The 24,965-nt window shown below is 26.9% G+C and overlaps 2 protein-coding genes across 5 annotated transcripts in view; both read left to right on the top strand.

Moving 5' to 3' along the window:
• Positions 1-252: 252 nt before the first annotated feature.
• Positions 253-11,843, top strand: LOC129966785 (uncharacterized). The gene is made up of 6 exons (XM_056081348.1): positions 253-339; positions 1,318-1,393; positions 3,980-4,140; positions 4,912-4,984; positions 5,797-5,934; positions 11,604-11,843. Exons 2-6 carry the CDS (start codon positions 1,327-1,329, stop codon positions 11,699-11,701), a joined length of 537 nt encoding a protein of 178 aa, XP_055937323.1. The 5' UTR covers positions 253-339; positions 1,318-1,326; the 3' UTR covers positions 11,702-11,843.
• A 5,253-nt stretch (positions 11,844-17,096) lies between these two features.
• The window catches only part of LOC129965941 (leucine-rich repeat protein 1-like), a 31,669-nt gene continuing 23,800 nt past the window's right edge, over positions 17,097-24,965 (top strand). For 3 of the 4 annotated variants that reach the window (XM_056080240.1, XM_056080242.1, XM_056080244.1), the window contains exons 1-3: positions 17,097-17,350; positions 19,801-19,999; positions 24,841-24,939. In XM_056080240.1, the coding sequence (XP_055936215.1) occupies positions 19,811-19,999; positions 24,841-24,939 (288 nt within the window). In that variant the 5' untranslated portion in view covers positions 17,097-17,350; positions 19,801-19,810. The remainder of the gene's footprint in view (positions 17,351-19,800; positions 20,000-24,840; positions 24,940-24,965) is intronic. The other variant, XM_056080243.1, reaches the window with a different exon arrangement.

Raw genomic sequence — 24,965 nt, forward strand, 5'->3', positions numbered from 1 at the left:
ATTTTAGAAAAATCAATCAATTTAATTTAATTTAATTTTTATAAAATATTTTATCGATTCATACTAAAATATATGCAGTTTGCATAAAAATCTTCCCTATTTTCAAAGATATTAAATAATTTATTAATTTTAGTATTGGAAAATGAAAAATGTATATGAAACAAAATGCATCCTTTTCTTCTGCTACTTTTGATTGGTTAATTGGCATTTTCGCTCATCCAATCAGACTCTTCATTCTCCAGAACATATAATTCAATCTTTTTCATTTATTTCATGAAAGCGAAAGCAAAGAATTTCGAAGCGGAGTTTTTGAAAACGAAAGCGATTTGTTTTTAAAAAGTATGTTTTTATCGATTTTTTTCCCAACTAAACGCTATGTGCAGCAGTTAGTTTTAATTATCCTAAACTTTATACAGTTATTTTCTAATTAATCCCACTATCCAATCTCTATTTAGGTCTTTCAATTAACGAAATAATTCTTTTAATGAAAGCTTTGGTCTTAATTGGAACATAAAATTAAAATGATCTGGCAAACTATTAAGGATAATTCTTTTTGATAGAGTTTAATTTGATTGAAATGTAAATGGCTCTCTGGATTGTTTTTGTACTCCATTATTATTATATGATTGCATTCCATTGTCTTTTGTATTTCCTGAAGTTGTATGCAGAAGCCTAGAAGTTGTTTACATTTAATATGAATGAGAGTTTCTTTGTAAACCTCGTCCTGATTTTCATCTTCTCATATTCTTCGTGTGTAGATTTGAAAGCAGCTTGCAAAGTTAAATTATCATTGTCGAAATAATTAGATCTTTCATTAACAATTCTACAAATTTAATCTGCCATATTAAATCTGCAAATCCAATAAAACTTGTAAAAATTATTTTTTAACTGAAAATTTTACTATGGATTTTCTTTGAAATAGGAATAAACAAATAGAGTACTAAAAATTTTACACTGTGATTTTTATAAATTTATTACCCAATTTGAACTCATGAATAAGTATAAAATTTCTGATTGCTGCTCAAATTATTATTTTTACATGTGCTCATTAACATTCTAGAAAACGTGTGAAAACATCATGGAACTTATTCTTTATGATGAAAGTTGCAATCTTTTTATTATTGATTTTTATTATATGTTTCGCATTTCAAGGAAAAACTGATTGTTTACTATTAAATATAAATGTCTTCATGTTTTACAAATGAAAAAATTAAAATTTCATTTAGAAGACCATTAATTAATCTCTATATTTTATTTTCTAATTATTTATTTTCAAAATACAAGCATTTTTTAGTTGTATTTTTTTTTTAATGCTAGATTTCAATAATGCTGTCTGTTCATCAAATCTACAAAGAAAACACTGAGGTTACATCAAACAAAAATGTGAAGACAAGTAAGTTTTCTACTCTATAAGCATATTTGTTATTAGAATAATATTAAAATATCCATTTTCGATGCTTAATTAAATTTAAATACTTGTAAAAAATTTCCTATCTTCTTGACCTATTATTATTGATATGTTATGATATTCAATTTATTATTTAAATTTAAATAGCAATATTAAAAAGAAAGCTTGAGATGGTAATATATTTAAAAAAATTTGTATAGTATTAACTTTTTTAGCTTCATATAACTTGAAGTTTTAAAAGATAAATATTGTTAAATATTTATCTTCATTTTTTTCAAATAAAAAAATGAAGCCATCTTCAATATCTTTGTAAGGGAATAGTTTTGCATAGAAAAAATAATATTTATTCTCTAATCATTAATAAAAAAAAAATTAGAATGGATCATAGAAATGGATCATAAAAAAGTTTTTATTTCTTACTATATAGTCAATTACAAATTTTGGCATTTGTAATTATGCTAATTTTGATTAAAATGAGAGTCTACAGTATTTCATATTTTCTTGTAAGAAATTTAACATTTTGCTGCTTGAAATTTATTGCGTTTTTGATTAAAATATTTAAAAAGCAAAAGAAAAAAACAGCATTTTATATATCGCTCATTTTAATCATATATAGAAATTTCGATACTTGTATCTTATAATAGTTGCCAAGTTTGAGGACCAAGCAACCAAAATGGTTGTATTATATATAATAGAGTTTGGAATAATTTGAAAAAATCCAGAGTTCTGGAAATTAAAGCCCATTCTGAATCTTTCATCATATTGCCAGTTTATCTCAAATCATTTTATTTTTATTCAGTCTGAAAATAATAAAGATTTTTTCTACAGAAAATTGGCAGATTTAACATGATTGTCATTGATCGCATTGAGTTCTTAGTGGGCTGGCCAAAAATTATCAGCAAAATACGTCTTATTCACCTATTATATTGCCAAATAAAGTCAAATTGCTTCATTTGGGTATTTCAATTGTTTACAGTATATTAACTTTAAAATGGTTTTTAAATTATTATATTCATTAATACCTATTTATCTACAACCATCCAGAAATGGTGAAAACTTGTTCTGATGAGGAGGCAAGTGGTTGCTGACAGGGGGGAGTAGCCCCTTCTGCTAACTCCGCTTTTGCATAGCAAAAAAAAAAAAATGTACCATTATAAATTACAAAAATATTGTTCTTTTTTAATTATGAGTAACTCAGTGAATGTGGAACATTCTGTTTGATTAACTAAACTTCCAAAATGTTAAGAAAAAAATTATGAAATTGGATCGATTATTAAAATTAGGAAAATACTCCTAAAATTTTATTTTGTAATGCCTTTTGAAAATAGGACATGGTGAATGAAGAAGTAGATTGCCATTATAGATGTATTTAGGGTCATGCACTTTCAAATAAAATAAAAAAAATTGGTGACATGGATATAGTAATTAGGACTCAAAAATTAGTTTTTTTTTTTTTTTTTTTTTTTTTTTTGTTAATTTAGATTTTTTTTATTATTATTATTATTATGATGATTATTAAAAACATTGTTACTAGAATACCTAAAACATTGTTGCCAGATAAGAAAGCTCAGAACTTTTTTGTCATTTATGAAACTTGCTAGTACTTTGTACTATTTTGCATAGTGTAATTACACCTTGAACTTGCATGTATTGTCTTACTGTATCATACATATCTTGCACTCATTGCACTACTATAAAATTGCCAATAAATGAGCCAACTTATCCCTTGTATAAAATTAGTCATAATAAGATGAATTTCAACCTGAGAAGAGATTCACTACATGAGAAGCGTTTCTCGAGTAGTTTTAATATTTAAAAAAAAAGTTATTTAACCATATGCCAACATGCGATATTTAGTCTACAAAAATAAATGAGATATACTTTTTAAAAAAAATTATCACTCCACAAGCATTTAAAGTATATTCATTGGCTTCGGTTGAAGATGGGCTGACTGAAAACTTTTTAGATAATTGATTTAATTAGACATTTTTGTGTGCAAATGTTAAGAATTTTAAAAGCAATTTCTGAAAATTAATATTCCAATAAAGTCACTTTAAAATATGTTACATTTCAAAGTTATCCTCAATGAAATGAATTCTGTTTATTCAGATGTATCTGTCTCTATCGAGAAACACAGAATTTGGAAAAAAGGATTACTATTTTCTATTCTGATTGATAGATAACAACTTACTGGACCAAAATACAATTAGTGGTCAAGTTGTAGCATGAATTTCCCTTTATTGTAGAATTGTAAAATTATCCGATATATATATATATAAATCAACATTAAAACTGAACATGAAGTATCTGCCTAAATTTATATTGGACCATAATATGTTGAATTTGCTTGTGCCATATAGTTTTCACATGTTTTTGTACATCATTGCATTTTGAACAAACATAAAATAAATCAACAAATTGAAAAGTAATTGAGAGAGAGAGTGAATTTAATTTTTATATTTTAATCTATTCTTCTAAAAATATATTTTCTTTTTCTGAAATCAGTTATGTTTAATTCAAACTGAATTATTTTACAATTAAATATTAACTGGAATTATTTCTCCAATTTAGATACTAATGCTAAACCAAAAGGTCTTGGTCTGAAAAATTCTACTAATATTTGTCATAATCAAAAATCAAATTCTGGCAATGTGTTGGATCAAACAAAAAATTCAAATGTCTTTAAGAAAAGTGACCATAAACAAGGATTTAAGCTATCTGCTAAAGGAGAGGTAAGAATTTAAAATATTTACAGCTCTAAATATTTTGTTAAAAAATTATATAATGTTCCAAAAAAAATCTTTGATTTTACATATTACTTAGTATGTATAAGGAATGTATAGTATGTGTATGTGAATATATAAGCAAAAATATTGTTATATATACTTTATTATATGTAGTGCTTTTGCAATCTGAAGGGGCTACTAAAAATTGATTTTAATTGGAAGATTTTAAAAATTATTTAATTCCATAAGAATTTTTTTATTATTAAATATTAAGATATTTTTCACAAGAGAAAATATATTAAAATAGTATATGAGACATGAATTTCTTCGAATAAAAAATCTGGTAACTGAACATAAAAAGGTGCTCAAGATATCTTATTTTTTAGCTAATATATTTCGTAATTTCCATTATAATATAGTAATCACTTTTTTTTTTCCCTGAATGCTCTTGCAAGGTGGATGAAGAAACATTTATGTATGATGACACTTGATTTATTGCTATATGTCACGCTGATACATTAATTTGGATTTAAGAAATCAATTTTTTGAAATCAGTATGAAGACATTTACCGAATTTCTTTCTCCTAAACTTAATAGTTACCATTTCTCTCTCTCTCTCTATATATATATATATATTTCAAACAAAAATAATTTTTTATAGAGATTCCATATTTTAAATATAATTTGTGATATTTTAATTTTAAATTTGTTTTAAAAGATTATCCAATACATAATTTTCAACATGGTCATGCTCTTGTGAAACATTTTTGTTTTCAGAAAACTTCTATTTTGAAAAATTCTGAAGAATGGCCAGAAACAGAGAACATGTTTATTTATAATGATTCTGATGGTATGTGAGATTTGATTTTTAAATGATTCAGTGAAGAATCTTATTAATTATGATTTAAAATTTCAATCAGATCTAATTTATCCAATTCTGTATTGTATCGACAGAAATATTCAGTTTTTCTTTTTTTAACTTTTCTCTTGGATAAACTTGGAAATATCATTTCAATTATGCTTTTCATTCAGATTCTTAATGCTTCAATATACCGTTATGATAATAAAATATATTTAAAAGTATCGAACAATTTTAAAAGTTAATGAAAATTAATAACTGTCTTGTGTACCTATTGAAAACACATACATAGAACATGCAAATATGTATTTTCATATTATTTATATTTTTCAAAATACAGATTTAAATATTTCTCGAAAGCAAAGAATTATTTGTTTGTTGAGGATATTTTTTTCCCCGTAGATTATTAAATTACCTCTGATTTTTGTGAAAAAAAATGATATACTTTTATTAAAATGTTATTTTCAATGGTTATTCTATAATTTTAGGAAGTTTTTTATAACATTTGTATAATACTGTCTCGAAATGTACCCCTTTATACCAAAAAAAAAAAATTGTTGTGATCCCTCCCCCATCTTACTGGTTATTAACATTTGTCAGTGATTAATGTAATAGTTTGATATAAAAAATTAGGAATTTTAATTACATACTGTTTAATACTTATATCAGTTTGTAAATTAAAATAATTAGATTCATCTCAGGAAATGAGCTATTGTATTTTTATTCAGATACAAATATATAACTTATGTTTTTGAGTTTTTCAAATTAAAATTTGTTTTAATTCTGGTTTTATTTTTTTAAAGATGATTATGAAGACATATTACCAAAATCTCAAAGAATTACAAAAGCTGAAATAGATGCTTCATTTATTACCTGTCAAATTCATCGAAGCGTTATTATTGATGATAAATTGCCTACTCTAACTTTAGAAAATATAAAAGGTAATTTGTTTATTTATTTCATTGTTGATGTTTTTGCAGTAAATTTTTCTGCATTGTGATTTTTGGCAAAAAATGATATATCAAAACCTATATGCATTACTTATGATAATCAACTTTCAATATTACTGCTTTTTAAAATAAGTCATTTTTAATGATCCTAAAAACACAAACATTAAAGCTTATAGGAGTTAAAGTAGAAAGAGTAAAATTAGTAGTAATTAATATTTGGGTGAAGAACCAAAAACTAATATACAAAATATTTAATTGAATAGCCACTGTGCCTAGAGTGTGTTAAATTCTGTAACTTCCAAAAGCATCAAGATAAACATTCAACTTAAATATGAAAAAGGAAAACCAGAAATTTTCATAATTTTGCCTGGTAATTTCATCAATGGTCACCTTCAATTGGGGATTTAAAATGAAATTATTTTTCTGTAGAAGATCAGTTTAAAGCCTAAAAATTGGCTCTTTGTAACCAGAAAATCCCAAATTGGAGGTCTTAGAAAATTAGAACAAAATAGAAATTCAATATACACATATAAAAATTATAAGAATCAGATTCATCTTCAACAAAAAAATACATATAGAAATTATGAAAAACATATATATATAAGGAAGATAAATATCAATAACTAAGACAAGGTAAACATATCAAATATTGCACAGTTAAAAGAAGCAACATACATGCACAGATGTAAAAAACACCTCTTTAAATGCATCAGAATTAGCTCTTGACAACAAATGAATGCTACTTTTATGCCATGCAGTTGTTACACAAACCTAAACGGCATTTATTAAATTCAAGAGGAAACATAAATTTGTAAGAAAGAACTTCTTCAGCAGAAGTTACAAAAAAATAAATGAAGGCATACTCTTAGCAAAGAAAATAGCCTGTTAAAAGTCTGAAATCCTTGCCTTGACTAAGCTTCAATATTGCAATAATTTTTCAGAAAACTATTGTAATATAGGCTTTAAAGAAATTTATTGCTTACATCTATATAAGTATTTAAATTTGACTGAAAGTTATGTAATTTATTCACTTTAAAATCAAGTTCTTCCCTCTTATCATCAATTCCTACCAAAGTGCCTCATCTGATAAATCTATACTAATATCAAATTGTATTCATTGGAGTAACAATTAATAAAAAATTCATAATTTTCAGTGTTTAATAAAATGCAATGTTTTAAACTTGTATTTATACCTAATGCCATTTATTGAGTTACAGTGCCCGAAAAAATTATAAGGACACGCGAAAAATCGCCAAATCTAGAAGCCTTGTTTACAGAATCGTATGAAAATTTTTGCAGAAAAAATAGAAGTAAAACTAAAATATTTTATGCGTAAAGTAATTAAAATTTTCAATTTTAAATCTGCTAAAATTTAAATTTTGATTTTTAAAACTAAATGAAAATGGAAAAAAGTGTAAGGACACTGCTTTTTTTCCAGTAATTATTTAAAAATTTGTATATTTGAAAGCATAAAATGACAATTCCGAGTTGAAAGATTCATTTGCGAAAAGAATTTCCCACTCGGCAACTTTCAGTGTGAATTTTTAAACGATGCCCAAAGGAACTCAACTTTCTGACTCTGAAAAAGGAAGAATTGTTGCTTTTCGAGAATGTGGATTAATTGGATGGGAAATTTCAAAAAGAATCAAGAGATCTAAAACGGCGGTTTATAATTTTCTAAAAAATCCTGGGATGTATGGTATGAAGAAGCGAACTGGTAGACCAGAAATTCTCACTCGTCGACAAAAAAGAATGATTGTAAGGTGAGCTTGCGAGAAAAGAGAAACCGCAAATGAAGTTAGACAAAATTTGAGTTTACCATGCTCAACAAGGACTTTTCAAAATGTTTTGAGAAAACATCCTCATGTTTCTTATGGGAAATTAGTGTCGCGCTGCCCTCTTACAAATCATCATAAAAAAAGGAGAGTTTATTTTTCCAAAAAATACATTTCTCTTGGTCAAAAGTGGGCTGATGTCATTTTTTCGGAAGAAAAAAAGTTCAATCTTGATGGACCTGATGGTTTTCGTTATTTTTGGTATGATCTGCGAAAGACCAAGGAATTGTTTTCCAGGCGTTAATATGGTGGTGGCTCGGTTATGGTATGGGACGCTTTTGCCGCAAATGGAACCACTCCAATTGTATTTATCAACCACAAAATGAATTCGGACAGGTATGTTGATATGTTGGGAGAAAGTTTGTTACCTGAAGCGCCACTAATTATTTCAGGGGACTATATTTTTCAGCAGGATAATGCTTCGATACACGTCTCTACGAGTGCAAAACTCTGGTTTGAAGCTAATTCTGTAAATTTACTTGATTGGCCGGCGAGAAGCCCCAATCTTAATCCAATCGAAAACTTATGGGGACTTCTAGCCCGAGAAGTTTATAAAAACGGCACGCAGTATCAATGTACACAAGATCTTGTCGTCGCTATCAAAGACGCTTGGGAAAAAATATCTGTGGGCATTTTAAAAGATCTTTCAGGATCTATGACCTCTCGGCTTATTCAAGTGATTGAAAAAAAAAAGTAGTTTTCTTGATTATTGAAACATTTTTTAAGTATTTTACAACATGTCCTTATAATTTTTTCCGTATTTCCTTTAATGTTAAATTTTGTAAAATCAATATTTTGAAGCTAAATTATGTTTTTTATGTGGTATAAGTGTTATCACAAAATTATGCAGCAGAAGTAAGAAATATAAAAAGTTCATTTAGGTGAAATGAAAATAAAGCATATTTTCATGCAATTACATGTTGTCCTTATACTTTTTTCGCGCACTGTATATTTGATTATTTTTCATAATAATGCAAAAAGATATCTGAAATGCTAGAAAAAGCTGTTCCCATTGGGATGTCTTTGATGTAATCATAGAATGACAAATTTTTAAATAAAAAATGTTATTGAAAAAAACTGTTTTACTGGAATTTGTAAATTCAGTATTTCAAAAAACTACTCCTTCAATGAAATCAGTTTTTATAGACAGATCTGCAGACCAGATTCTTGAAATTTCTAGTTTTTCCTGTTTTTATATTAAAATTGATATTTATACTTAAAAAAATTAAGTTATTGAATGATGCATATAATTTAATATATGTTTTATTCTATTTTTTTAACTTGTTAATTAATGCCCATAGGTATAAAAATAAAACTTTTTATACCTTTATTAGAGTATGATTGATATGAATATTTTTTGAAAATTGAATACATTCACTGCCAGTCATGTGTGGTCAGTGGCAGCAGTTATCTGTGCAACCACATGTGATCAATAATGTACATAAAAAAAATATTAAAAAAAACTGCATCAAGATAATATTTGTTTTCAGCTAATAATTCCAATTTTTTAATTTTATCATAATAATTTATATTGACTGTGAATTGGCTTATATGAAATATTTTGATTTCAAATTTTAACAGTTCATGAAGGAATTAGGCATGCACTAAAATTGCATGATATTAAAAATGTTGTAGGAGATATTAAATGTACATAAACACATTAAATATACTATCAATTCACTTTGGATTACATTTGGAAAATAGGCATAAAAAGATTGGTCATAATAGTTTTTATTAAAATATTACTCTTACAAAATGATCTTAAAAGTAATATTTTGACATTAGTTTTAATGTATATTTTTCTTAAATGCTGGTGATCATTAAAATATTTGACTGTTCTCTACAAATGTAATAGTGTGTGTGGATTAAAAAAAAAAAAAAAAAATCAGGCTGGATTTGTTAATTATCGTTTGGCAACAGCTCACACCTTTGGTTTATTTACATGCTTGCCTCAGTGTAAAAAAGTAGGGCAGGATTGTTCTTAGGGGGAGAGGGGATAATATAAAAATTATCAGAGAAATCAGTAGTTTCATTAATAAATCAGAATTTTCAAAAGTAAGAAAATTTAGGGAAAATGAAAGTGTTGAGGAATCATTCATAAAAAGATTCAGTCAGAATGAATGAAATAGAGGTATTATATGTTTTAGTTTACCAAACGAAGTTTCTGAACTACAGAAGCATTAATTTCCTTAAATCACTGGAGTATATCTAATCACTCAAAATGCTCTATCATTTTTGCTCAAATGTAATTTAAAATAATATGATAAAATTAATATCATATCTCTGTATAAAGAGATATAGTCATCTAAGTTGATTGATGTGACTAAATTATTCTTATTAATAATTGCCATTTTTGATTATTTCAACATTATTTAAGTCATCATTATTTAGCTATTTTTATTATTTGATATTATTTAACTTATCATTATTAACTTTATTTTAAAAAAAAACAGTGGGATAAATAAAGGTTAATCTGAAAATTAATGTAGTGTCCAAGTTACTGAAAATTGAATTATTTTGGTGGGGAAGGGGGTAGCCAAATATAATTGGGACAATTTTTTATCCTCTCTGTTACCAGAAAATTCTAATTTTAGAAATTGAGGATTTAGTTTTTAATAATTGACGTAAAACCTGTGTTAACAGTTCATGTAAATTCAAATATTTTAAATTTGTTTTTGGTGATGAATATCTTTATAATTTCTAATTACTAGCAGAAATGTATAATTCTATTGAAAACAAGTGAAGCAAGCTAGGATCATATAACAATCCCAAAAAGAATCAAAATATGACTCTTGGGAATTGCAAACAGACTAAGCAAGGGGTGCCCCCCCCCTCCCCCCTCCCCCCCCCCCCCCCCCCCGAATTAAAAAAAATGAATGCAACACAAAATATTATCTTGCTATTTTTCAATTTTCAGATACTTTCAACTTCTAATATTGTGCTTTCATATCTGAAGAAGTGTCATTAATATAAAATTAGAACTGCAGGTTTAAGAAACAGAAATACTAAAATTCAATAATAAATGCTGAAATTAATTTTTTTTTTCAAAGTCAATTTAAACTTGAAAAGACAAGAAAGGCAACTAAACTTTCAGTAAGATAATAAATGCTTTTTTTAATGAATTTTGTACATTTATCAGACCTTAAATTGATACTTGCAGCTCTGTTCACCATACATGGATACCACGGATAGTAAAAGGAAAGGAAAATTATGTGTTATGAAATTTATTATAAGGATTAAATTTATAGTTTTTATATTTGTATAATTTAAACTTAGGAATTTATATTTGAATCACCAGAACAATATATTTGGATTAAACTATTGAATAAAGCTGCAGAATTAAACATCAATAACATTTCGTTAAGACTGTGAAAGTGGCTGTGGTTCAGAAAAGAATAAACTTTGAGAGTAAGAGATTTACAGTGCATGAAGTATATGATTTTTATTAATTATGTAAGGATAAGTTATACAATAGACTTTGAGCTGCATTTATTCACTGCAAATTCAAAATGTAATAAAATATCATTAGACTGAAATACGAATCAGCTGCTCTGTTTTATTAAGCATTTAATTTTTATGTAACTGTATTTTAATGTAAATATGAAGTTGCATGTATTTAAGAGATTTGACACATATTTAATAACTTTATATTTATTTTAAATTAAAAATTCACCATTCTATGGTTTTTGTACTTATTTGCTCATTTTTTTACATAAATTAATATTTATTTAATTTTTAAAGTTTATTCAAATTGTTTTGTGAAGAATTATACCACTACTATACCAATTAAAATTAAATAAAAATGCTAAAATTTTTCTATTTCAGATTTTGGTAAAACACGACACTTTCCAATTATTGAATCAGATTTGTGGTATGATGATTCTCCTCTTGAACTTGCTCCTGTACCTGATATCTCATTTTAAGTTAAATTTTGACTAATTGTACTATTTTATGTATTTTTTTAAAATTTATCTTCATTTGTATATTTCTCCATATTATGATTGCATTTATGTTTAATCTTACTTTTTGTTTAAATATCAAATAAAATTTTTCAAAATACTGTTATTGAAATTTTTCTATTGCCTTTCAATCAAAAGATGTGTTGATACTATTTTCATTTTAATTGTATAGATACAAAAATAGTTGGAGTTATGCATCAAAGAGTTTTCTGTCCTTTTAAATCAGTTATTTCATTCATCAAAAATGTTGTTTAATAATGATTAAAGAAAAAAAATTATTTAAAACACAAACATATGTAACACAAAAATGGTTCTTATTACTTATTATCATATAGCAACAGTCAAATGTAACTAATTACTATATTAATTTCTTAGACTGCTTCATTGAATGGTTTTTCAGCTGCAGTTATTCAACTCGTCACTAATTAATGGAATTGTAAAACATTATTAGAAATTTGCTATGTCACCAAAAACTCCATTCAGTCAGAGGAAAGTAGATATAAAAGAAATCAAGAAATAGATGTAAAATGGAAAGTTTAAATCAGCTCGAAAATATACTTGAATTTGCCAAATAGATGTCTATAAAAAGTGATGACCAGATTTTCAAAAATTAATATTTCTTAAAAATAACTTCACATTATCTTAAAATGTTGCCTTTTTAATAATATAAGTTTCATTTCTATACAATTTTTTTTTTCTTTACTTTAGATAAAAATTTAAACACAATAAAAAAATTTAAAACTATGATAAGTTGAATTTTTATTGGCTTACGTTGCCTGCAAAACGAGACTGCCAACAATCCTGTAAATAAAGTGGGTAATACAGTAACTCCCTATTTGAACAAAACATCAAACTTGAGAGAAGTCAAGAGCATCTCTAAAGTTATTAGAAAATTCAGATTCACCCATCTTAACATTCAATCACATGCTTTTGCCAATCTTAAGATAAAAGAAATTGCTTTTTATAGATATTATTTCGAAAAGTCAATGTTATATTTTGAGTTTATTTTATAGGATATACAATCTTAAATTAGTTTCCATGACAATTAATACCACATTGATACAATTACATTAATGTTTTTCTGTTTTGTCCAATAACAAAGTAAAATTTTTAAAAATATATACATTTCATATTCTTAATTCAACAAACTAAAAGTCAACAATCTAGATAAACAAGCTGGTCCTTAAAGGTGACAAGTTTAATAGAAAATGCATGCATTTCATGATTCTTTTTTTGAAACTGCTTACAAATATTATATTCTATTTTTATTTTGAAATTATTTTATTGTTTGATATTTTTTTTTATGAAATAACTTTTTATAAATTTATTGAAGGGTTGTTTTTTTTATAGTTCTTTTGTAAAGGGAATATTTAGACAGCTTTCCTTCCCACTCTTTGAGTAAAGACTTTAAAAAAAAGGAAGGAAGAGAATCATTTTAATATATAAAGAAATTAATTAATGGTTAACACTCATCATTGTACATTGAAAATTTTTAAATAGTAGTTGCAATTGAATTTTGAAATAATATCATCCTTAAAAGTTTCTTTTTTTATTGTGACTTTCTTGTAATGCTTTTGAAGACTTCTGTACACAGAGGTTTAGCATCAAATATTAAAACAAATAAATAAATATTTGACAAAACTATATATGCTGACTTGTGGTAGAATCTTGACTTAAATATGTGAAGATCATAGATCAATTTTCGATTTCAAACGAAATCCACCTATTATTCATCAAGATCATATGTTTTTCATCTTGTATAGTGTAACAATCTTGTGACAGCATTGCAGGTTATTCGGAAGGAAAACAACTGGGGGGGGGGAAGAGAACCACTTTACTTGTGTGTTGTGTAATCATTGAGGGAAGTAAGTGTCATAATCTTCAAAGTAGAATCATAATCATCATCTCACCACAAAAGTAAAAAGTTCTAAAAGTTTCATCTCAATAGAGCTGTCATGTAGTTTCAAAATATGATGTCAAGTTAGCAAAATACATTAAAACATATTGCATACATTTGGAGATGCCACAAATAATAAAAGGAGAAATTAAAAAGTGAATGAATGAATGAAGTGATGAAGCTTTTAAATATCATTAGAGCAATGCTAAGACAATTTGAGATAAAACATTTATTCAGCATGATTTCTGGTGTATTTCTGTTAGTGTAAAAAGCTCCTTAGTAATTTGCATTAATTAAAATCCGTCTTGTTAATTTGTTATTATTAGCCACATTCAGTGAGAAGTTGTTCGTTCATCATCTATATATTTAAAACAAATGGCAAAACTAAAGAATCAGATGCAACTATTGGAACCAATTTCTCCACTTTTAATTTGTGTGAAAGTCAATGGCATGGATATGGCATTAATAGCCCTTTGCTCTGAACCATTCATTTTCAAGATTTTTCTCAAATCCCACTTCAATGCATATTATGTGTTGACTACAAAAACCTTGTCAGAAATCCACAGACACTAAATGAAATAATGTACTGATTTCGCCAATTTTTATTTCATTCGAAAGTTTGTGAATCTTAGATATGCCATCAAGGTTCGCCCCCCCCCCCCCCTCCAATTCCAATTTCGGGCAATATAGCAAGATAAATGAGAGACCTCCTAGTCTCCAGAATTATATCCATTTCATCATTTTGAAAGCGTAGATAACCCATCAGAATGCTCTGTCAATATTTTGTAATTATAATTTAAAATAGTTACTCCTTTTACTTCGATAGCAGGAATTTTTTCAAAACTTTTTGACAATACTATATTAATATGGTCAAGAGGTTACTAATATCAATAAGAATAATTTAGCATTCTCAATCAACTTTGATGAAATGCATCTTATCACCACAAAATTATAATTACAATAATATAAGTAAAAAGTTCACATTAACACCTTGACTGCCCAGGGATGACAAGCGGACCCATATAAACTATATTGTAAGAAATTCAGCATGGCAATCGATATGTTAATGATAAAATATTTTGATTCAAAGGGGCGAAACTGGTATTTTGGCGTCCTAAAATTCTTGAAATCAGACCAATTTTTGAGGATAAGGCCGCCGTGTCGACGCCATCTATAGTTTCAGAATATAATGTTATCCTGCGGATAAAAATATTTCAAAATTTTTCGTTCGCCCTTACATTTTTTTAAATTTAATTTTATTTATTTATTATTGCATTACGCGAAAGAAATCTTTTTTTATACTTTCTAGTTATTTCAATGTATACTTGTATTTATTTCATTATTCCTATTTGCTTTTTTTAGTACTGAGAGAAAAAAAAACTTATTATTTTAAAGTAATGAGTGAAGCTTTTTAATCATTTGAGAAAAATAAGAAATGCTTTCAAATATTAAATAAAAATTTTGAAAAATGCAATTCTGTATTGTAATTGAAAAAAAAAATTAAGCATTACAAATTTACTAATACTTGTAGTCAGAGAAAGTATAAAAGTGCTGATAATATTTGGCTGTGCGTACTTGTGTAGCTCTATAACTTGAACTACAGGAGACATCAATTCTAGTTGTAAAACTCATGCTAGGCAATAGTTTCTAGTATTTTTAATCAGAATTTTCTCTAAACATGATTTTTATGATAGGCCCTATTACGTCAGTATTTAGCCGAAAAGTTGTGAACATTTGCTGCTTTAGCTCGAAAATGGAGGAAAAAGTATTCGCTAATTTTTATTTAAGAAAGCCGATCGTTTAAAAAAGGCTTTTATGTCATTATTTATCTTGTCTATATATTAATTCTAAAAAGCTGTATTTTTATGCTAATCGCAATATTTTTTTATAAATTAAACAAAAATCTCGAAAATTTTAAAATAGAGCAAGTATTGCAACGTATTACAAAATGCTATTTTTATCTTAATTTGCATTTGGTTCATGTTATTTCTTTCATGCTTTCTGCTTTTGACAATAACATGACTTCAAAGCTCAAATTTCTTCCCAAGTTTTCACCTCATAAAAAGGAATAGAAACTCAATTTTAAAAAAAATCCCTGCCAGATTCACTTGAAAAAGAATAGGACTACATAATTAATAAGAAATGTAAACAATAAATAAAAGAGATTTTTTTTTTTAAAAAAAAAGGAGAAATTCCAAAAGAGGAAACAAAAGTAAAAAGTAAAAAAGAGAAGCACAGATATCCTCGCCAAACCACACATGCAACGGATCTTCAGGAGCTTTTCAAAATTGCCATGATCTTTCGATTTGGAAAGCGAAACTTCACGTCTCAAATAGAGCAAGATCTTTGTAATACTGCTGCAATATCTTCATAATATTATATAGCATACAAAATATTCAACAGTCTCCTAGAAATATCGAATAATATTTTAAAATACTAGGGGAAGCAACATACTTTAGATATTGGTATGTGGTAAATTTCTTCTTTGGAAATCTGATTTAAGTTCCCATGCTTCTCTCTTATTAATAAATAAATATCTAATTTATAAAAAAAAATGTTTTTTCCCCCAATATCGTAAAGCGGTAAGTGATGTGCTAGGATAGAACCTGGGACCTTGTGGTTAGCATTCCAGTAACTTAACAATTATACTAAAACTGTCGTTTGGGTAGAAGAGTTGTTAACTGGCTTATATACTATTCACCACTATCGTTTAAATAATGGGTGCTTAAATTTAACCATCTAAATCTGTATTTTTCAATTCGAAGTCCAACTCTATCAAAGATGCTCCGTATACACAAGCATCTTTGAACCTGGGCACATTTGATATCGAAGGTCAATTATCCGTATTTTGAGGTGGCATAGTTGTCCTCGTCATCCAATTCCGGTTCAAAATCACATGTGCATCCTAAAATAACTCTCATGATCCTTTAAAAACAAAATTTTAATATTACTAAAATAAAATTAAACCCACAATATCATTTAGTTCGAAAGTGAGTACGAAATGTTCCATTTATTCAAAAAATACTGAAACCGAAAGTAGCATGAAAAAGTGTTACGGCTTATCTTTTTTAAATGGATAACAATCGGCAAAGAAAAATTAACTTGTGAAATATTATAATTTAAAGTGCATCAATATTATTGATTAGAATAATTAGTGTAAACTATATTCCGAATTATCTCCCATAATTACAGCTATAAGTTTATATATATTTCATAATTACTTCTGATAGTTTAAAAATTTTCCAATAGATTTTAAAATTTATCTCTTTCTAGTTCACTGTGATTCTTATCTCACAGAAATATTATCTCATAAAAATAAAATTTTCTGACATCCTTTTGAATATATGTCATGGTTTTTTAAAATATTATAATTATTTAAATGATGGTGTGTATGTGTTTTACCGTCTGACAACCTAATATTTATTATTTTCTGTGACGTAATTTGTAGTCGCAACCGTCAACCGTTGTACAATATTTATTTGTTTGTTGACGAACAATTTGGAATGTTAAACGTAATAATAATTATGACCGGAGAAATTGTTCAGCGTTTGTATTTGAAAGATTTAATATATCTTAGGATGTTATGAAAATAATAAAAACAGCTTTCACACTTGAAACATTTCAGGATAGTGTCAAAAAAGAAGGGAATTTCCACACAAGCCATCTATCAGTTATTACCTCGTACAATTTCTTATACTTCTGCATTTGTGGTACAGGTATCTAAGTCTAAAATTGATTTTACTTGATTAAGGGCAATAAAGTATGCACAGAAATGTACACAGATTATATATGATTCTTTGCGGCTAATTTAGTGAAGTATTTCTTAAAATGGTATCGAATGAAGAGCGACAAAATATTAAATGACGAATGAAACTGAGGAAATGTTTGAGAATTACGATGTAGTTGTTATGATTTTTATTCAATTAATGCATTTTTATTAAAATTAAATTGTTTGTGGACGTTTTTAATTCCATTAATTTGTTGAAATTTGCTTAATATGTACTTCATGTGAAATCATTACAGAAAAACGTAACAGAATTTTAACAAATTCTTGTTTTTTAAAATTCTTAAAAAAAAAAAAAAAAAAAACATTTATTAAATCTAAATATTCATTTTACTAAAACTAAATCTTTTTGATAAATATCTATTTTTATTTAGTTTTATTAAAAAAAAACTGAAGAGTAAGCAGCGTTTTGAATTCTGTCACGACTGATTATGATTTTTTTTTATATGTATAAAACTGAAAGTGAGATAAGCTTTGTTTTAAAAAAAAATATAAATAGGTAAAAAAATTTGGTAAAAACATAACTTTTTAGTGGTGTTTTTTTTAACTTGATTCAGCATATTCAGATATTCTGCATTGATTTTAATGGTTAATGTTGCTATTCATCATTAACAATAAAATTAATTTCGGTTGAATTATGAAAGCAGTCCATATCAGATAGTTATAAGTATATGATAAGAAAAAATATATCAATTTTGCATGTATTTTTGTTGTCAAATTATATTTTTATGTATTTGTGAAATTGTTATTTTATAAATATTTATCCACGCCTATCTTTAAGCAATTTCTAGTTTTAATGTATTTTCTTATTTTATAAAAATTAAATAATTATCAAACACTTTGCTGAAATATCACAAAATATTTTTAAAGCTCATGTCACTATATAACTGAATTATTATTATAGGAAAACATAATACTTTTCCATTAATGGAATCTCAGTTGTTATAGAATTAAAATATTAACCTTAATTCATTAGCTGGATGTTAGTTCATTCATATTTTAATTATTGAGATTTTACTAGATTTTATAGCCTGTGCTTTTAACAATATTTGCTGCTGATTTGAAATGCTAATAATCTTTATTGATCACCTCATTAGCAATTGGTTAGTTTCAAGTTCACTGAAATAACTCATAAAAAGAGACCATTTTATCTAATAGAATAATTAGACGGTAGTATTTTTAATATAAAAATGTTATAGCTTAAGGAAAAAAAATTCAAGTAAACAAATTTTATATAATAAAGTAGTATCTAAATTAATAAAACAATAATATATTATGACAATAATTATAAATTAATATTACACATTATTGATTCAAAATAAAATCAGCCAAATAAATTTTTAAATACCTTTAAATCAAAAAATGTTACAGTGCAATTATCCTATTACATAAAATAAATAGTTTTTATGAGCAATCTAGATGAATTTGAAAGTAAACAGTAGTAAATTTTTTGTATCAATAAAATAATTTATAAAATGATAAGGGAAAACTGAAAGTATTTATTTATTATTTGTTTTAATCTAAATATGAAGTATATTATTGTATTTTTTGTATTAAATAAATTAATAGATTAGAAAATATTATGTGTTATGTAGAAAATATTATAATCATGTATGATTAGAGATAGATGTATAAAGGCAGCAATTTACATAACACTATTAATCAGAGAATTATGAATTTTATGGTTTTTTATTGGATCATAAATACACAAATCCTTGTTATATTTCTGGATGGGCACCAAATTAATGTAGTGAGGATATTTAAATTTGTTAAAACTACCTCTGGACTATGCTTCTAATTAAGTGTGTAATTTATCTGTAATAAAATAAAAATTATAAATTTATCTGTCAAAAATGAAGACTTGGGAAAATGTGTAACATTTTTGCAAGAGCTGTAATATTACAGAATATTGCTTTTATTTTTATATTCATGTAATTCAAATTTCATTTATGCTTATTTATAATTTATTTAAATTTAAATTCCCTTTCATGTTTTCTTGAAATATGCTTTTGGAATTGTGAATAGTGAAATAGTATTGTGAAATTTTTATTCTAACAGTAGTTGATATTAATAGAATATCAGGGCAATTTCTACTTATCTAAATAGTTATCACTAAACATTAATATTAACATAGCATGCCATTCTTCTGTCAATGTTGCAGCTTCCAAAATGTGACAATTGTAGTTTTCTTGCTCAATGAATGGCAGGGTTTGCAGTCTGATGTAATTATAGATTATTTGGTTATTATAATATTATCAGTAAAACATATTTTGGTTCTATCAGGCTTATAAAAAAGAATTAGATATTCATACTGACTGTGATATTTTATTAATGTGATAAACATATTATCTTGCTTGGTTTTAAAACATATTATATTTATAGAAAAACAGAAATGAAGATTACTTGTGGTGTTGAAATTTCAAATCGTGCTCATCCAGCAATATCTGCCCGAAATAAAACCAAATACAGTGTTGCTACATTAGCTTTGTGTCATAAATCAAAGGAGAAAGAAAAGCACAATGACAAAGATGTTTTCCTCATTTTATGTACTCATCAAAACCCCAGAGGAACCAAGTATAAGGTATGGTAAAAAATATTGTTTTCATAAAACTGAATGTATAATTAGTAAAAATGAATTTATGCCAGAATGAATCTAAAAATTCATTCTTGCAGACATTACCAGTATAATCAGTTACTCACCTGGCATTTTAATATTATAATTTTATAAATATTTTTAGTGCTGTGTTTATTATTAGCACTTCTTTTCTTAAATAAATTGGGTTTTTTTATTCATTATGTTTGGTAAATTTGAAGATTTTGTTACTGTCTTTTCTTTTTTATTCTCAATAATATTATTCTAAATATTTAATTTAGAAATTTCCACAATTAAAAATTATCTTTTGATTTTATCTTTTGATAGATTTCATATCAACTATTAGAGCATCATTCTTCAAGCTGAAAAAATTTATACTTGAATGTTAGTTGCTTCAAATAAAACATTCTGAAGACAAGAACGTATCTAATTAGTAAAGATAACTTGGCTACAGTTTATGTTGTACCAATCATTATAATCTTTGCACCACTTAAATATGGTGCATTTAAAACCACCTGATTGAAAGTTTAAGTCAAATATAGGTCAGATTTTGACTTTCTTTGAAAATGACCTTCTTTTACCCAATCTATTACTTATGGTATATTTAGATAGTCAAGTTCTTTGAACCCCAAGACCTCTCTTGTAATCTGAAGTGATGTCAGCTTTATGCATTTTAAGGCAATCATTTTTAAATAACTGTCTTAAAAGTGTGTTATAACACATGTTTGCCCTTTATCTGGTTGTCTGCATGTGTCTCTAGTATCTTAAATTATATTCAGAGTCTCAAAAGTTGCTTTTGTTTACTGTCAGGTCTTAGCATACTTTCTCGCCCGCTACCATTCCTCCAACAACTTTAATCTTTTGAAAATTTTATCTTAACCACCTTATAATTTCATTTTAAAACCATTCAAATATCAAAAAAAAAAAAAAAAAAAAAATAGTGCTAAATTGTGGTATTTTAAAAATGAAATACTAACCATGACATAAAAACTAATTTATATTACATATCTTTTATTTCTTCCTTCATAATGATTTGGAATATCATTCTATAATGTTATTCTTTAAAGAAACCAATTATTTTATTTTGGAAGGGCTTTTTTTTTTGTTGTTGTTGTCGTCAATTACATCATAAATTACAATTTCTTTGCATACAAGTTTTTGCAAACTTTTCTATCACTATTTGAAAAGAATGCTTGCATTATTTTTAAAGATCAAATGACCTCTTTCACATAGGAAATTCTATGCCCTTGGTTGTCATCTTGATCACCATCTGAATTATCACATTCTGTGTCTGTCAAATCACTAAGATTTGGAATTTCTTATGTAAAGTTATTAATATCACAAGCTACATAATTCTTAAAGTCACCTGAAATGTCAGAGAATTCTTTCCTTTCATTAGAATTTTCATTCTCAAATTCATCACCTCTGATCTCCCCCCAAACCACCTTTTGCTAATGAACTTGAAATGCATATACTCCTGACTCTCCCCAATACTGTAAAGAAAATCATATAAAGAACTTCTAGTATGTTTATCAACTTTTCCTTGCCCCTGGATTCTATGCTTAGGAGAGTATTTTTTAAAAGTTGGTTTTGATAGTGCACCTTAAGTGATCATGTAATTCCCAAATCACGAGTTTGAGCTTTGCTTGAACGGAGGGGTAGGGGAAAACCCTGCCTGTATATTTTGTAACTTTAAATCTACAATATGAGTTGTGCATTAATCAATTAACAACAACAAAAAAATATATCGTGTTTCAGTAAGCACATTTATCTGTCCTGTTTGCAAAGGTACTTTTCAAAAATTCTTTTTGTCCAAGATATTTTTGTTTGAGGCATAATCAGTAGAAACGCTTTCTACATTTTTGACATTTTTTTTCTTTCTTTTTAATTTTTTAATAACTAATAGTGTTCACTTCCACCTGAATTGGTGCATAGCAAAACAGTCAATTACTGTTTCGATAGTTTCCGGCCATGATAACTTTCATCCTTTACTGCAGAAGTTCTCCTAGTGAGTAATTACAAAACAATCCTGTTTTGTTAGCATTGAAAATGTTTTTACTAGAATATTGCTATGTCAAGAAAAGTAATATATTTATATATTTTTTTCCATTCGCATTTAGTGGATGCTGCGAATTTGCCACAAAGTATCATCACCTTGTAGGATAAAGTGTTCCTCTTAAAATAGTCTCTCCAACTCTTTGAAGATGAAGTTTAGAAGTGTTTTCTTCAAAGGAGTAATTTAAAAGAATGTTTGTTGGAACAAAAAACTTCAACTTCATTGGAACAAAAAAAATTTCCAACTCCTTGAACAATGAAGATTTTAAGCTTTTTTAGGGGGGGGGACTCCCACTCCCTTTATTTTTTCTTTTCTAAATTTTGTTTAACAATATATGCTTGCTTTTAAATTGTTTGCAAAGCTGAATATGGAATTCCAATTAATTTAGGAAAGCCACCTTTACTTTTTTTTTATTACTTCCACTTTTTCAAAAAAAGAATATTATCTTTTTGATGACAGAGTTTCAAATCCAAAAATGACAAAAAAAAAAAAAAACAATATTGAAAGAATATCAATTTCCAAAAGTGCAGCTATAGCAAATAAACATTATTATGTGGATCAACCAGGATTCTAAGAAACCTTCATTAATCCTCATATAAACTTTGGTGTATGTTGTATTTTTTTGGAAGTTTGCTGCTTTAAATAGGCTAGGGAAATCTTGGAAAATTGTTTTGATCTCTTTAATGCAACCATTACTTCTTTGAAATTGTTAAAGTCTTCAGAATTTAGAATATCAAATTGGGTGCTGTTGAAACTTTTTTTTAAAGTAAGCCTTAGGAAGAGGGTTCTTGGCTGCTTGAGCATAAGTCACTTTTGGTTTCTGGCTTTATTTTCTGATGTAAAATAGCCTTTCAGTCATGGCCACTTTCATTGCAGTTAATGCAGACATATTCTTGGATTCTATCCTTCTTAATGCATTCTCTTGTAAGATGATTGCCACCGCACTTGATGCAACATGGATAGTAATTGTGATTCCATGCACTGTTGGAAAACCTTACACATTGGTAAAACATTATAGTTTGGTTTCTTTATCAGCAGCTTTTGATTCTAATTTGGAAGTAATAAAAGGAATGGATATAAAAACTTATCTTCAATTCTCTTCTAAACTCGTAAGTCATGTTCCTCTTTCTACCTGTTCTTTGATTGGCTCTTAACAAAGATTGTATATATATACCTAGTTCTTTTTGACTTCAGTTCTCTACTTTCTTTGCCAGACATGGCACCCTCTTCTGACCAGTTTTACTGAAATTCTCTTGTGTAAATTGTCTTATTTTCTCTTTTCTCCTTTTTTTAAAAAAAAGATTTTTTCAATCCCCCCTCCTTTTTCCAAAAAGCTCATTTTTTTTATGGTTTTGCTGTTAATTTTTCTTTTCTCCATTCAATATTTATTATGAAGTACATATATTTGGCATCTCTTTCGACATTATTAGGTTCAGAGGTTATGGATTTCGAGTTCACATACTCTGTGATCCATCCCTCAAAATGGCAAATTTATATGACCAAAAGGTTGGGGGGGGGGAGTATATGGCAAGAAAAGTTTTTCTTTTTTTAAATCACTTTTGCTGATGGTTTTTTAAAAAAATCTTGGAATTCATCCTGCTGAAAGATTTTAAATGTAGGCAATATTTCAAATTGATGACATTAAATCCAAGATTTCTTAGCATTAGAAAGATAGAAAATTATTTGTTACCAAAGAAAAATGATGCTACAGTATACTACACGAGAATTCAGTTTGCAACCATCTGGTTTCTGTATTATCCAACCTAGTTTTCTTTTACTGTAATTACATGAGGATGGCAGCTGATCAAATGACGCCAATTGATATAATCTGTTTTTGTAAGTGGAGGGACATTGCATCTCAGAAGAGAGCTAAAATGCAGAAGCAGCTATCTATTGAGGACTTTTTCAAAAATTAAAAACAGCAAGTTTGGATTCTTATCTTAGGGTTGCCTTTTCAAATCTGTGTAATCATTTATCAATAAAAAATAAAATCAATTTGAGTCAGTTTTCCTAAGAACTAGGCCTAAGATTCACTTTAATGTTTGGTTTATGTTTCCTGCACTTAAGCTCTGCATTACTGAATTATGTTAAAATGTGAACATTTATATCCTTTAACTTACTTTTTCTCTAATAAATTCTTGAAATGTACAGTGCTATATTTGAACATGTATAAACTACCAGTACAGAGCCTTTTTTTGTAACTCGACACAACTGCTTCTATGATTTACAGGGCCGCGGCCACATTGGCACATAGCTTCAGATAATTGGAGGGCTTAATGAGAAAATACATATTTTAACAGTGAGTTTTGGTATAAAAACTTTGTCTTCTGGTATTGGTGAGCAAAGAAATGAGTTCATAGAACTCTGTCCTATCTGCTTTTTTGTTATTCTGCCACATTAGGCTAGATACTCAGGAGTGTACTGCATATGCAGAAAAACATTAAATGCAGGAAGTATTAAACCAAGATTTCACATTACATGAATAATCTTTGAAATGAGAATTTGAAGCTCTTGCTTACACTTTTTTTACACATGAAGTAAAATTTATATATTGCTTTGTAGTGAACCTTTTTGGACTGTGTGGTAACATTGGCCTTAACTATGAACATTTATTAGACTTCATTTAATAGAATCAGTATAAAGCACAATTTAATACTTATTTTTAAAATTTTTCATGCCATTATAAATTTTTCTCTAAAAGTGTTATTTTTACACTCATGGTTTTTATTACTTCATTAAAATTGAAAATTTGTATTTTCTTTATATATTTCAGATTTACAATAACGTTGAAAAGTTATTTACAAAATTTATCAATGATGGTAAAGCCACATTAAGATTTAAAGAACCTCCACATGACTTAATAATCAGCAAGGTAAGTGTTCCAACTAATGTTCATTT

The sequence above is a fragment of the Argiope bruennichi genome, chromosome 4 (assembly GCF_947563725.1).
Source record: "Argiope bruennichi chromosome 4, qqArgBrue1.1, whole genome shotgun sequence".
NCBI classification, from domain to species: Eukaryota; Metazoa; Arthropoda; class Arachnida; order Araneae; family Araneidae; genus Argiope; species Argiope bruennichi.

Coding starts and splice junctions, on each gene's coding strand:
- LOC129966785 (XM_056081348.1), top strand. CDS start 1,327: ATGCTGTCTGTTCATCAAATCTACAAAGAAAACACTGAGGTTACATCA. Junction 1,394..3,979: donor AAACAAAAATGTGAAGACAA/GTAAGTTTTCTA, acceptor TCTCCAATTTAG/ATACTAATGCTAAACCAAAA. Junction 5,935..11,603: donor AACTTTAGAAAATATAAAAG/GTAATTTGTTTA, acceptor TTTCTATTTCAG/ATTTTGGTAAAACACGACAC.